The 13,680-nt window shown below is 45.0% G+C and overlaps 1 protein-coding gene across 1 annotated transcript in view; it reads left to right on the top strand.

Annotated features, from left to right (window-relative positions):
* LOC142585673 (isocitrate dehydrogenase [NADP], mitochondrial-like) overlaps positions 1-13,680 on the top strand; it is a 35,558-nt gene that overhangs the window by 10,662 nt on the left and 11,216 nt on the right. The window contains exons 2-6 of the mRNA XM_075696610.1: positions 3,750-3,844; positions 6,455-6,620; positions 7,986-8,146; positions 11,353-11,636; positions 13,328-13,479. Of these exons, the coding sequence (XP_075552725.1) occupies positions 3,750-3,844; positions 6,455-6,620; positions 7,986-8,146; positions 11,353-11,636; positions 13,328-13,479 (858 nt within the window). The remainder of the gene's footprint in view (positions 1-3,749; positions 3,845-6,454; positions 6,621-7,985; positions 8,147-11,352; positions 11,637-13,327; positions 13,480-13,680) is intronic.

Raw genomic sequence — 13,680 nt, 5'->3', positions numbered from 1 at the left:
TTTTCTTTGTGAAGCTCGTACCTCCACACCCTGCCTACCGCGCTTAATTTTTTCCCCTTAAATTACTTTGCCCAGTGTGTCTTGTCCACAGTGAACAAAGAATCAGTGGCAATTTAGCGGTAAATGCAAGAAAAAGGCATTAGCATTGACACACCTTATGCTAACGCATTTAAATTGCTGTCAGCGTAAAATATTTTTCCTGCGCTTGACTGTTCGGTTCATTGTGTGTTGCTTCGGTGTCACTTGACTGATCCGCCGTGCATTACCCTGCTGTAACTACAAATAGCAAGTAGTCGTATTCTAATTGTGGGCTGTTGTTGGCACCCGGGGTAGCGTATCCCATCGCTGTCATACAGTTGTTGCGTCTAGGGTGTTTGAGCCGCCATATAAGTTTCCGTGGCTGGTGGTGTGCCAGGTGCCGCGCGATCAATAGGTCCGGGGCGACGTCCAAAAGACGACAAAAAGGGTTTATTTACAAATTTACATGATGGTACCGTTGTCAGCTGGGAAGAGAACTTGGCACCTGGAGGTGCCGCGTCCCAGAGCTTACATATACTCATCAACCCAGCATCAGTCAGTGCGTTGACCCCGGTACACCCCCACCCCTTCTCAACCCGGATTGACTGGGCGGGGGGCTTTGTTTCGGGACAACGGTCCTTCCCGGACAAGGGGGCTGCTGTGGTGCAGCACAACTGAGCTACTGCACTCAACACACAAACATCTATGTCGGTCTTACAGGACACGAGCCTGACAGACCCTCGGATTGCCTTAACACAAAAGAGGTAATGGCATACAACCGTGGAGACCACTAAAGCCATCCGCGGAGCAGAGCTACCGCACGAGGGTGCGCCACGACTGGTTCCGTTTCTGAGTTCCACTGGTGGTTTACGTGTACGAGCACCAGTGCGATCATGAACATGAGCACAGGCAAGAACACCCGCACGCCTAGAATCACTCGAGATCCACTTCTTTTCCCCCTTTCTCTCGTCAGGGTAATTCGCTGTTCTTCTCGGCCAACCACAATCGTCGAACCGTTGGCAAAATCCTGCCCTTGACGTCGCATCGTTCCGCCGGGCTCCTCCTCCAATGGTGCACGTTCGCCACCGCATACGAGGCAACGACGTGGCAAACTGGGAACATGATGTCGAAATCATTCCCACGGAAGTCGTCGACGTTGGCCCCTTTTATCAAATATTGGGCCATTTGTGACGGCCCGCTTGTCAGATTCGGGTTCCGGTAGGTGTGGCCCTTCACGATAGTCCCTGCTTCCACGAAGGGCGGCGGCTGTTGTCGCCTCGACGGGAGCAGCTTGCGTGTCCACAGGCGGGCGCTCGTCTCGCCCGTCAGCTTTGGTTGCGCTAATTTAGTCGCCAACTCTCCCTGGTCCTGAGAAAGTGACGACGCAGCGCGAAGGCCCTTTCATAGCTGTACGTTCGCTGGTGAAGCGTTAATCGTCGAGAAGGGATGCTTAAACGCCAATCGGAACACGGTACACAAACGGGACGCGTTTCTTGTATGGGGCTCTGGTTTATTTTCCCATATTGCGAGCCGTAGATCTGAGCGAGTATGAGGTGAACGAGCATGCATGCTCCGGTCGCATAACGTCCGCTGTGTACAGCGAACGCTGGCCTGACTGCGCCGCTCACCAGCGCCTAGCAGCGCTGAGCCAGAGCAAGTACCGGCGCTCTCTGTGCCTACATCCCCCGCAGCAACAAATCCTGCGTGTACACAATAAAAGTAGGACCTATGTCTTCGCTTCGGTGCGCCCCTGCGGCAGCACTTTGTCAAGTTCTCAACGAGGGGGGCGGGGGTGGGGGGGGGGGGCTGTTCCGTAACTCAATTACCGCTCGTTTGGTCTCCCGTCTCGCGTGCGTGCTTCCTTGCTTTCGCTAGAGCAATCGCTGCTCCTTTCGCCAATACCGCGGCGTTCCCGGGGCCAGGAATGTTCTCCCGCTAGCGAGTTGCGTGCAACGCCGCACGGATAGGTCGATTGGAATAGCGCGCGTGCGCGTGTTTTTTCTTCGGCGCAGCTAGGCATCCCCTTTCGGTCTTTTACGTGACGCTCTGTCGCGAAAAGGTCGCATCATTCTTTTATGTCGACTTGCTGGCGCGATTGCGAAATCTGCCAGACAATAATAATTGTTGAAAATGTCTCGGGGGTGTTTCTGCTGTGATTTACTTGCAAGTCGAATGGGCGGCTCGACTTGGAAGCCAGCTCGCGCGCTCGCGTCAGTGACATGTGTGGAGGAAGCGTTATATGGCTTTGGCGCGCGCGTTTCTAATTTCTACGCTGCAGAAAATTCCTCGCTTGAGCTAGCGAGGCTAAAAATATGGTATAACTGCTCGGTAGTGGAAAGTAAACCGTACGATGCGATGGCTTTTACTAAACACATCATTTCCTCACTGAGACTCGTTAATGATCTGCTGTCTAGATCATTAGAGAATGTTCGTGCCGTACTTGCGATGCGTCAATTATTTCTACCAGTCATGAGATCAACAGTTTTCATTTATTTGGCGGCAAAGAATTGGTTATACTAGCGGAGAAAATGTTCGTTTCGCTTTTCGAATTTCGCGCACAAACCTAGCGCCGGTACGTTTACGCCACCGAATTAGATGGGTCGTTTTTTGTGCAACGTTCTCAAAACACGCTATGTTGAGTTTTTTTTCTTTTTTTTTTGTCCCCTTAGAATGCAATATAATTCTTTTATTGACAAAATGTTCATTATAGTTCCGAATAGGCAATGACTTTGTCCAAGCCCATCTGTCATGGCACAGCCGTGTTCATGGGCAGCTAATGTGGGAGCTAGTGTACTAACTTCTATAAAACGTAGAGCGTGATTTATGCAGGGGGCGTCGCTACATTGGCTCTCGCTGTTGCGCTTTTTCTGACTTGCCGGCTCAGGGGGTCATACCAACTTTGAGGGCACGGTTATATTAAGGTTCTGAATGTCCTTACAATTACAAGATTGCCTTACGGTTATACGGTTTATTTTGAACTTGCGTGTAAACATCCCCTCTCCCTTCCTTTCATTTCTTTAATTGCATAGTTATACGCTAATCATGGATCACGTTGTTTAAACCGAACTGCCAAAGCGCCAAGCTATCCGTGAATTTTGAACGGGTCCTGCAACTTTTTGAGCCTGGCAAGTAAACCAGCCCAGTCGATTAAAAAAAAAATGCAGTCGTGAACAAGCTCCACGTTGGGAGAGTGGCTGATATTTACTTTGCGAGACTGCACGCCTTTTCCTGTGACTTTTTGAAATCTTCGCCGCCTTTTTCTCTCCTTTCTTTTTTTTTCATGTATTACTGTAATGCCGATAACGTGTTCTTACACACACAAATGCACGAACTTTCGTGGTGGCCTGTTCGTCCGTAGGTTCGGCTTTGCCCCGTTGTTCACATGCCTGCATGCGAAGGTGCGCGCAGGTCGCGTTTGTGTTTATATGCAAGCCCCATGCTGTTCGCATCCTTGTCTGAGCTGTTGAAGGTTCCAGTAGAAAAAAAAAGACGTCACATTAAAAGGGACTCAAAAACGCTAGCCAGCATTAATTCTTTTAGAAAAGGTCGTTGTGTTCCCTGGTCGACCGCTTCACCTTTCAATTGTGTGCTATGTGGAAAAGCCCGTTGGCTGACTTTGTATGTGATTATTTACGTTCAGTTTCTTTTCTTCTTTTTTTTTCGTATTCATTGCCTAATGTAATTACGGACACCTTTTATTACCTCTGCACTATTTATGATCTTTTTTTCAGATGCGTCGGACAAGAGGATTGAAGTCCAGAACCCTGTTGTGGAGTTGGATGGTGATGAGATGACAAGGATCATATGGGAGAAGATTAAAGAAGAGGTACGCGTTACTGAGTGTGCAACACTGAGCGCGCCTTTCTTAAACTTCCGTAAACTTCAGGCCAAGAACAAGGGGATCATAGTGAAACAAATGCAGATGTCTGCATTTCACACATTGCAAGTGTTGAGCAAGTCCAAGCATGCTGGGCAAGTAGAACAGAATCGCATTAATGATGCTGCTTTTCATAGAAGAAAACTCGCAAAATTAGTCGGTTATACCATACGTTTATTATTATTATTATTATTATCATTATTATTATTATTATTCCATACTTCTGAAAAAAAAAAAGAACTGAGCCCGAGTTCGCGGGATCGAATCCCGGCCACGGTGGCCGCATTTCGGTGGGGGCGAAATGCGAAAACACCCGTGTGCTTAGATTTAGGTGCACGTTACCCCAGGTGGTCGAAATTTCCGGAGTCCTCCGCTACGGTGTGCCTCGTAATCAGGAAGTGGTTTTGGCACGTAAAACCCCATAATTTAATTGTTTCTTTGAAGAAGAGTGCGTCTTTGTTAAACATTGCAATTTTATCTCGTGATTTTATGAATGGAAAATGCTAGCAAGGACTGAAATTGCACTAAGTGTAGAAGTTTGGGAACATCCCCTCATTCGAATCCTGGCATTTCACTGTCAGTATGAAAATTGGTTTTCTTGTGCACACATTAAAGGGCCCCTCACCAGGCCCCATAGCAAATTTTGGTTATACGCTGAAAGTTTTTTTTTTTTTTTTCAAATTCGCTCAGTAGTCAAAATAGAAATATTTCAGTGCTGCGAACGAATGATTTCAGAAGGTGAACTCCACTGCATAGCAAGACTCTCTCCACTCGCCCCATCTAGCCTCCGCAAGCGAAGTTGCTTCCCTGTGTTCTCACATACCAGGCCTTGAGGATCGCTTGACTCATGCATCACGGGCCCCGCATTCATTTTTTTCCCTAACCTTTTTTTTTTCTTTTTTTCGGCGCTGCGCACAAGCTGTTGAGATTGTCTGGTTTCGTGCAGTGCACGATATTGCGTGCTATGCACAAGGACACATGACTAGCGGTATAATTTGGTGCTACACAAATACTGAGGCAGAACAAGCGGATCGCAGAGCATGATCACACACTGGAACACAATAGAGGATGGCATCGTTTCGGTACCTGCACACATGACTGTACAACCGTGCAAACAAGCAGACGAAGTGGAAGTACATTTCTCTTGCTTTGGTGCAAAGTAAAACAAAAAACATGCAGACATTTCGTCTGTGTGTTTTATTTCTCTAAACTTCCATTCGTCAAATCAAGCAACAGATTACATAAATAACAGATGGTGCCTTGAATAATTCTCGAAGTCACGTGTTACCAAAAGCAACGTCACACTGCAGACCCGAGTGTGTTGTAGGTGCAGGGATGCGAGCACGTCACTGTCTGGCTTGGAGCGCAGCGGCTGCGAGGAGAAGAAAAAACGGATTGAAGGAGAAGGAAAAACGGCTTTCGGATTTAAATTTTAGACCTTTCCGCAGCGCATAGCAATGTAATTCTTTGCAAACATGATCGTTGGCGCACATTGTATGCTCTGCGCTTGTCAACTCAACATGGCCAGTCCTGGTGAGGGGCCCTTTAAAGGTAACGTAATGCATACACTGCTACATATATGCATTGCACCAGCTCTATTCTCTTTAGGGGGCTATAGCTATGACTACCAAATGCATGCATTGTGCATAATTTTTTGCATTTCATTTTGTCCCATGGAAAAGACAAAAAAGGCCATTTGTAATTCAGACTTCTAAAGACCACATATTCTTGTCAGGGTTATCAAAAGTTTGAATTACCCGAAGTAAAAACAAATCAGTGGAGATTCAGTAGTAAATGGGAGAGAAGTTCGTTAGGCATTATGTCGTACCTCTTTAGCTTTGCAGATTATTTTAGCGCACTTGACGCATGTCCTGTCTCTTCAAGGAGTGAAGTGCAAGTGATGGTGGTTTGGGGCAGGTTGAGGCGACGTTGCTTCAGCGCCATTACCCTTTCCTTTTCTCTGGAGCACCTGTTCACTGCTGCAATGCTCTTTCCCCCTCCTTCCCAGCTCCGACTCGCTTCTAGATTGCTGACGCTCTTTTAAGCTTTTTCCCATCCTCCCTCTACCTCTACCAAGTGGCTGGCTTCACACACAGACATACACACACACTTTTTTTTCCACTTTGACGCTCCTAATGCTAGCACATTAAATTTCACCCTATGATGTCATCCCTTGCATTGCCCAGTTGCATAGCATGCTCCTATCGCCTTGTAATGTCATTGCTTGTACCAACCAATCGGCACATTACCTACTTCCTCTCCTGCCTTCCTCCTCATACCACCACTTGTCAAATTGTCAAACCTGCACAAATATGATCAAAATAAGCATACAAACAAGGTATATGTCCAGTGTGGTCACTCAAGTAGTGACAGAAATAGCATCGCAATTTTGTTATGACATGTCTCAGTATGCACAACTTAATTATTAGCAAGTTGTATCACCTGAACGTTCTTTCATCAGCCATTGTTCACTGTGTTCAGCTGCGCTGGAAAGCCATTAAGTTGGAATCAACTTAAATAATTGTTTGACTCGCAACTTTCCTTGTGTTTGTTTTGCAGTTGATATTTCCATTCCTAAAACTGGATTGTAAATACTATGACCTGGGTCTTCCGAGTCGCGACAAGACTGATGACAAGGTGACATACGATGCGGCACATGCCATCAAAAAGTACAACGTAGGAATCAAGTGTGCCACCATTACACCCGACGAGGCCAGGGTAGAAGGTAAAGGTTTTTGCTATTAACAAGAACATGTTGCTAGGCTAGTTGGTACACGACAGTAAGTAACTAGATCTCCGTGAAGAAAGAGAGAAAGGATGGCCACAAAGTAATAGACACATAAACAGACATCCTGTTTATGTCTGTTCCTTCTTGCTCAATTTTGCACTGAAGTGTAGTTGTTTAATGTCATGCACCAACTAGTTTAAAAAGCTTTGCGCTAGCTCTAAAGTTTGAATTATTCTACTGTACTAACAACTATCAAGCAAGCTTCCGTTGTGCTAGTGCTAAGCATACAGATGAAATCAGTAGCTGTTCTTATGCAACATGCCATGTTCATTTCAGAAGTGTTAGGTTTGGTCGCTCGACAACTATACACCCACCGTACAAAACTACCAGATTATGTATGGAAGCAATTTGACATAAGTCCATTGAATAGCATTACATTAAAACTCGGTGATGTAGTCGTACTTATGTAACCCGCTTATTTAGTTTTGAGGCACAAATGCAGTGGCTATGTTCTAGAACCAGCACAACTGACCCATTTTTCATGGTATAAGCACACAGTGGACAAAAGTATTATGGGCATTATATGTAACAAGCTTTTCACATAAACAAGAGTTGCATTGAATGTTAAGGTGAACCGCAGTCTTAAGTTGCATTGCTAAAAGGATGGAAGGTACAGACGGCCCTGCAGTTTTCAGAAACAGCTTTTTCTGCATGACAGCTGCAGTGGGTTGCAGAGTGTGTGGTGCAGGGATGCACATTTAGGCCTTCCCTGGATTGGACGTCTCGCTTTGAAGCATTCGGCATTTGTGACAGAGATTCTGTGAAGGCACATGGACTTCATGCGGCCCTAGCCAAAGTCATATAGTTGCCAAGGATGTCTCTTCACATCTGCTATGCTAACATAGGGAGAGGGAAGGGGTACTGCAGTCTGTCAACGCTAGCCTGCACAGAGCTGTATGCAGCAAATATGGTGGCTACGCGCCAGCTGCACCTTCTGACATCTCTGGCATAGCAGCCAAGTGGCCTTTGATACTCCTCACTGTGCTGAGAACTGTGCAGGCTCATACACTGAGTGATGGTACAGTCTTGGCTTCTATATTTCTACTAGGTGGTTTTTCGATGGCCCATGTGCAGCTTTCTTGTCCGGTTGTGGGACTGTTGCACCAATTTATGTTGCCTTATCATGGCAGCTGCACCCAGCATGTATCATGGCGTGTGTGTGGGGCTTCAAACTGCATCACATATTTGCACAGCTTGTTCACTCGATGCTTTCTTCTTTCTTTCTTTGTCTGTCAAGGAGGGAAAGCATTCGTCTTCCATGCCACTAACCATGTTTTCGTTGAACCTCTTTTGTTGCTTTAGAGTTCAACCTGAAGAAAATGTACCCTAGTCCTAATGGCACCATCCGTAACATTCTTGGGGGCACAGTGTTCCGGGAACCCATCCTGTGCAAAAACATCCCTCGCCTTGTGCCTGGCTGGACACAGCCTATTGTCATTGGAAGGCATGCGTTTGGTGACCAGGTGCGAGCGAAATGACTTCTCTTACTCACTTAGGTCTCTGACCAAATTTATTAATAACCTTTTTTCTTTGAGGTTATAGTGCTGAAAACTTTTGCATAGTACATGTAATGGTATGTGCTTGTTTCAAATATAAGGTCTGTTTTTCTTTATCTCCTTTGGTTCTAATTCTATGCAAGCTTTCTCTAATTTTCGACAAAGATTTGCGAAATATAATTTCCTCAGATTTTGCTAAACGGGATGTCATTGGCTTCTGTGAAAATCTAGGAATGCTGTAAGGCCAACCAGTTGTTTCTAGGTGGTGAGTGGTAAAGATTACAATGGCAAATGTTGAAGAACTGCGCTCGCTGTAATAGCATCGAGAACCTGCTGCAAATGTGCCATAAGAGTGATATTTGCAAATTAACACATTCCTTCAAAGTTGTTCTGTTCAAAAAGCAAATACCTACATTTTTACCAGTACCCGGAAGGACAATATTTAATGCGTTCACTGTGGCTGCGCTTCCTAAAGTCCAGATTTCTGTGCATGTTGACCCACCAGTGAGTTGCTTGTCATGTTCCTTTGGTGCGCCGTGAGTTACCAGGGAGTTGCGCAGCAGCACTGCGGGAGTAACTGCTGTGACTCGTCTGTGGCCCCTGTTACAGTGAAAGTGGTAAAGGGCTCCTTGCCAAGTCCCATTGGAAATTTTGGTAATGTACTTGAATGTTGGAATAAGCTTTTCAACACGTAAACAACAGCTCTAAACAGCGTGACACAGGACACGGTGAGAGAACCACAGGACAGAGTGCTCTGTTCTGTGGTTGTTTTGACATGTCCTGGGTTGTACTGTTAAAGCTTTTGTTTACAAGACGTAGCAAACAGCCCAAATGAGCATGCTGTTAAATGAGTGCTCTACTATAAGAATTTTAAAGAAGAAATGAGTAGTGGTAGTCGAGATAGAAGCAAAGAAATGTAGAGCAGTGGTGCCATGAGGCAAGCTAGAGGCAAACCCTTTCAGCAGTCCTTGCAGTAAAGTTCAAGCCACACTTCATGAATTGAACTAAAATGTAAAGTATCATATCATGCTATTGCAACCAATTCAACCACTATGTTGTCTCTAATTACTGGTATACTATATATTATGCGATCTACGTGACCACATTATAATCAACCTTCTCCTGAAACAAATGTCATTTGCCTCACCATTGCAATACAGTACAATATGAACACATTTCTTTTCCATTTTCTGTTCTAGAATTTTAGCGTCTCAGCACGTTCCTAATAATGCCTAGTACTTGTAACTTCTACTGGCACTCTTCTCCCAAACAATATAAATAAATAAAGCTTTTTCGATGTGTAGACATGATAAATTGATCAGGAAAAAAGTAAAGCAGATTGCAAGCTTTAAGAGCAAGGTGGTACGTTACTTAAACAATAATGCAATCTCCTTGAAATGCCAGCATGAAGAGATATTCCTGTGAATTCACATGTGTTAAGATTTGGTTCTGGGAGCAGTCTTAATTGTGAGAGTTGAAGACACTCGCGGGGGCAGCAAGAAAGAAACTGCAAGAAGCATAGCACACAAACATATATTTGAACCTAAAAATGGTGAGCCACACGAACATAAGGCATTAAACATTTAAAGAGCGATGCGAAGTGTCCCTATACGGCATTCGTACGAGCATTCTACGCTCACAAATTTGTACTCCACAAAGCAGACGTGGTGCCATTGCTCAATAGATTGCTCAAAGGGAGACTGCAGGCAGGCTCTTGGAGCCTCTCGTGCAACAGTTGGGCAACGGGAGGGAAAGGCGGGCTGCTTCGATGTCCCCTTGGGCACTGGCGCTTGACTGGGTCCCTCCGACAGTTGTTGATGTCCGACCAACGTGTATTCTCTGGTTTTTTCTAACCTGCGCCCGTCCCTGCCGACGTGGACTCTTGTCATTCTTCTTCAAAGCATGTGCAACACCGGCCACCTTGTGTTTCCACGCTCGAGTGCGCGCGCTACCGCGCACAAAGTTCACTCCCGTGGGTTTTGTGGTCATGCGTGGTCCAGTTCGTGGTGCCGCCTTGGCGTGCATACTGTCTATTGCATCACAGCATGGTATCCAAACTAAGTATGGGAAAAGTGGCAGGCATCGGGATGATCTAAACCAAACACACTGCCTGTACATATGCACTGAACTATATATTAGGGATGACGAAATATATTTGTTCGGCTTTAGCTAGTGATAAACCAAAATTCTTTATAACAAAGTTTGCCTAAGCATATGGAGATTTGTTTTTTTCCATCTCAGCTGGATAGGCGAGAATTAATGTTTACAATCTCGAGCTGTTTGAAATAGCTAGTCTAAGTGAGAACTAAATTTTCTTTCATATCTTGATGTGCAGAATTGTTTCGTGTATATTGCATGAATGGTGTATATCCCAGCAACGCAACTATCATGGGTTTGTACAAATGGCATAAATGTGGTCACTAATACTTTTCTAGCTTTAGTTGTTCTGAAGAATAATGATGCTGACAGTGCTATGGAATGAGGGGCTCACTATAGTATGAGAGGCAGATTTTGAGTGGGTAAATATATGTGCATCTCGTGGACCACACAAGGTCTACAATAGCTTTCCCAGGCATTGAAAGGCTGGAGTTTGCAAGTTTCCGTACAAGTTGAAACAGATCGCCTAATGTTCGTTTATATCACCAGCAATAAGACAGTTCATATAACGCACTCCTTTGCTTGTTTCAGCTAAGGCATTCCTCCATAAGTTTATTTTCAATGCGACACATTAAGCAGGATTTAGGTCTAGATATAGAACACAGGGCAAGCTGCTGCCGCTTTGTGCTCTTCAGCGGCTCTTCTTGAACATGAATATCCATGCAAGGCTAACAATAGATGGCACTAGGATTTGCATAATTTTTATAACATGTGAAGCAGCATACTGTGTTAGACAACCCAAGGGCATGGAATCTCAGCTGCTGCAGCCTCATTTCGATGGAGGCGAAAGTGCAAGTACACCTTCGCACCGTGCATTGGGTGAACAACAAAGAACCCCAGGTGTTAAAAATTAATCTGAACCTCCCCACTATGGCATGCTTCATAATCATGTTGGGGCTTTGGCAAATAAAACCCCATAATTTAATTTAAATTGCAGACTTTTCTGTAAGCAAATGCGCATTATCCTATCTCTCTGCTCTGCCACTTGATTCAAACTTTCCTGTTCCTTTTTGCAGTACAAGGCCATGGACAGGGTAGTAACGAACATGGGAAAAGTGGAGCTTGTGTTCACGCCTGCTGAAGGGGGCGATAAGCAGAAGCATGTTGTGTTCGACTTCAAAAACTCGGGTGGTGTCACCATGGCCATGTACAACACAGACGAGTCTATCGAAGGCTTTGCTCGCTCCTGCTTCGAGTATGCTCTTATGAAGGAATGGCCCCTCTACCTAAGCACCAAGAACACTATCCTTAAGCAATATGATGGCCGCTTCAAGGACATCTTCCAGACCATCTTTGAAAGGTGGGAATTTTTCGTCATTTCTTCGTCGGTTGGAGACATTATACCATTGACTTCGAATCAATATAACATTCGCAAATAGTTATCTGTGGTACATAAACCTAACAGCCGTTCCATACTGTGAGAGCTGCAGCAGTTCGGAGACAGTGGACCATATTGTACATGAACGAAAAGCACCTCCACCAGATGTCACGTGGTAGTGACGGTGAAGAAAGAAGCAGTACGGTGGAATACAAAACTAGCTTTTATTGGGCGAACCTGTGCCCACAAAACAGGCTACACTTATAGCACAACGATAGCGGCGAACACGGTCGGCGATCGTCGGAAATCTGATCAGCGGGTCAAGCGCGTCGGCTTTTATAGAGCAGTCGTCGAATGTTCCAGGCTAATCGTTCGGACCCGCGTGCCTTCCACAATGTTCTACACCATTCGTGTTACGCGATGGAATCGGATAACACAAGGTTCGGCGACAACAGACAGCCGGGTAGAAGCATCGATAACTTTCCAGAAACGTCGGATACATGCAGGCGCGTCCCTCGCTGTGCGATTACATTTGTTAAGCGGCGAAACGTGGTCGCCCGATAAAGATAAGTACACGTGTCAATATATTACTTGAATGCCCCATATATACCATGATGAGAAATTTTGTCATGAATTCCAAATGGACATGGTTTGTTACAATCTGCTAACATTACGTGGCATCTTGGGTCCTATGCCCTGCCCTTCAAGACAGCGGTGGGCCTTAGGCTCATTATTCACATACCTCTCCGAAATCGGCCTTCTCTGAAAGCTTTAACCACGGTTCATTTCAAGAGACAGAAAGGGCTAAAATTTTTACCATTCTCTATCCTGTCAATGTCATTATCAGGTTTAGTCACACATTTTATTTTCAATTCTTTTCCGTTTTCTTCTCTCTACTCCAAAATCTTTTAATTCTCTTCCCTCTCCCTATGCAGAATAGCATGTCAGTCTGTGATCACATGCACAGCAGCAAAAATCTATGCCTTGCAATAGTGAATTTCTGTTTGCTATTCTTGTTGTAAACTTCACAGTTTGCTTTACTGCGGCAGCTGCCAAGTGCTCAAAAGTGGCTCCACTGCATTCATTTGTCCTTTATGTGTTCATCATGCTACCAGCATGTTATAATTGTTAAGTCACTTCCTCTCCTCACCCTCTACTTCACTCACACCTTCCTTGTATTTAGCTCCCAGTTACACCATGACCACACGCTGCAATTTCAAGGAACTAATAAACCATAAAAAGCGTTGCAGGTTGCTGGTTCCTGTTCACATTTCGTTCAGGTGGGGTAGTATTGTACTTATGTCTGCTTTACCACAGTGTATAATGTACTGTGGACTATATGCTTGAGTTATTGTTTTATCGCTTGCACATTACGCTTTTGACGTGCAGAAAAGCTGCTAAGTATGTAAATTCTGTGCAAAACAATGTCGAGGCTGTATGCATGGCCTGCAGATGACTAGGTTGTTGTTCTCGTCTGAGCACAGTTTTAGTACTGCACCAAGCATTGCACTGCTTGATGTGATTTGGCCAACTTAAGTTTTATGTATGAAATATACGGGCTTCACGCCAATTTCCTCTTCATTATAACCTGCCATCACTGTTGCACGAAAAAATGAGTTAAGGGAGGACATTGGTTGCTGTTGCATTTACATTCTCTGTGCCTTGCTTTGCAGTGAATACAAGGAGAAGTTTGAAGCAAAGAAAATGTGGTACGAGCATCGACTTATTGACGACATGGTAGCCCAGGTGCTAAAGTCTTCTGGTGGCTTCGTCTGGGCCTGCAAGAACTATGATGGCGATGTGCAGTCGGACATCATTGCTCAAGGTTACTTAGTGCATACTTCTTGGTGATAAAAGGACGGACAGTGCAGTGGAGAAGGGTTTCTGCTCAGATTACTTATGCTGCTGGTACTGATACTGTTGATAGCGATAGAATCTTAATCAAACGCGCTGTGGATGGCATACTGTGTAGTTCAAGCCTTCACATCTTCTAAGTTTTAATCCTTTGAGTGCCGGGCATTTTGGG

This window comes from Dermacentor variabilis, chromosome 6 (genome assembly GCF_050947875.1).
Source record: "Dermacentor variabilis isolate Ectoservices chromosome 6, ASM5094787v1, whole genome shotgun sequence".
Taxonomy (NCBI): domain Eukaryota; kingdom Metazoa; phylum Arthropoda; class Arachnida; order Ixodida; family Ixodidae; genus Dermacentor; species Dermacentor variabilis.
The sequence above is the reverse complement of the archived record's forward strand: the minus strand, read 5'-3'. Positions and strand labels throughout refer to the sequence as shown.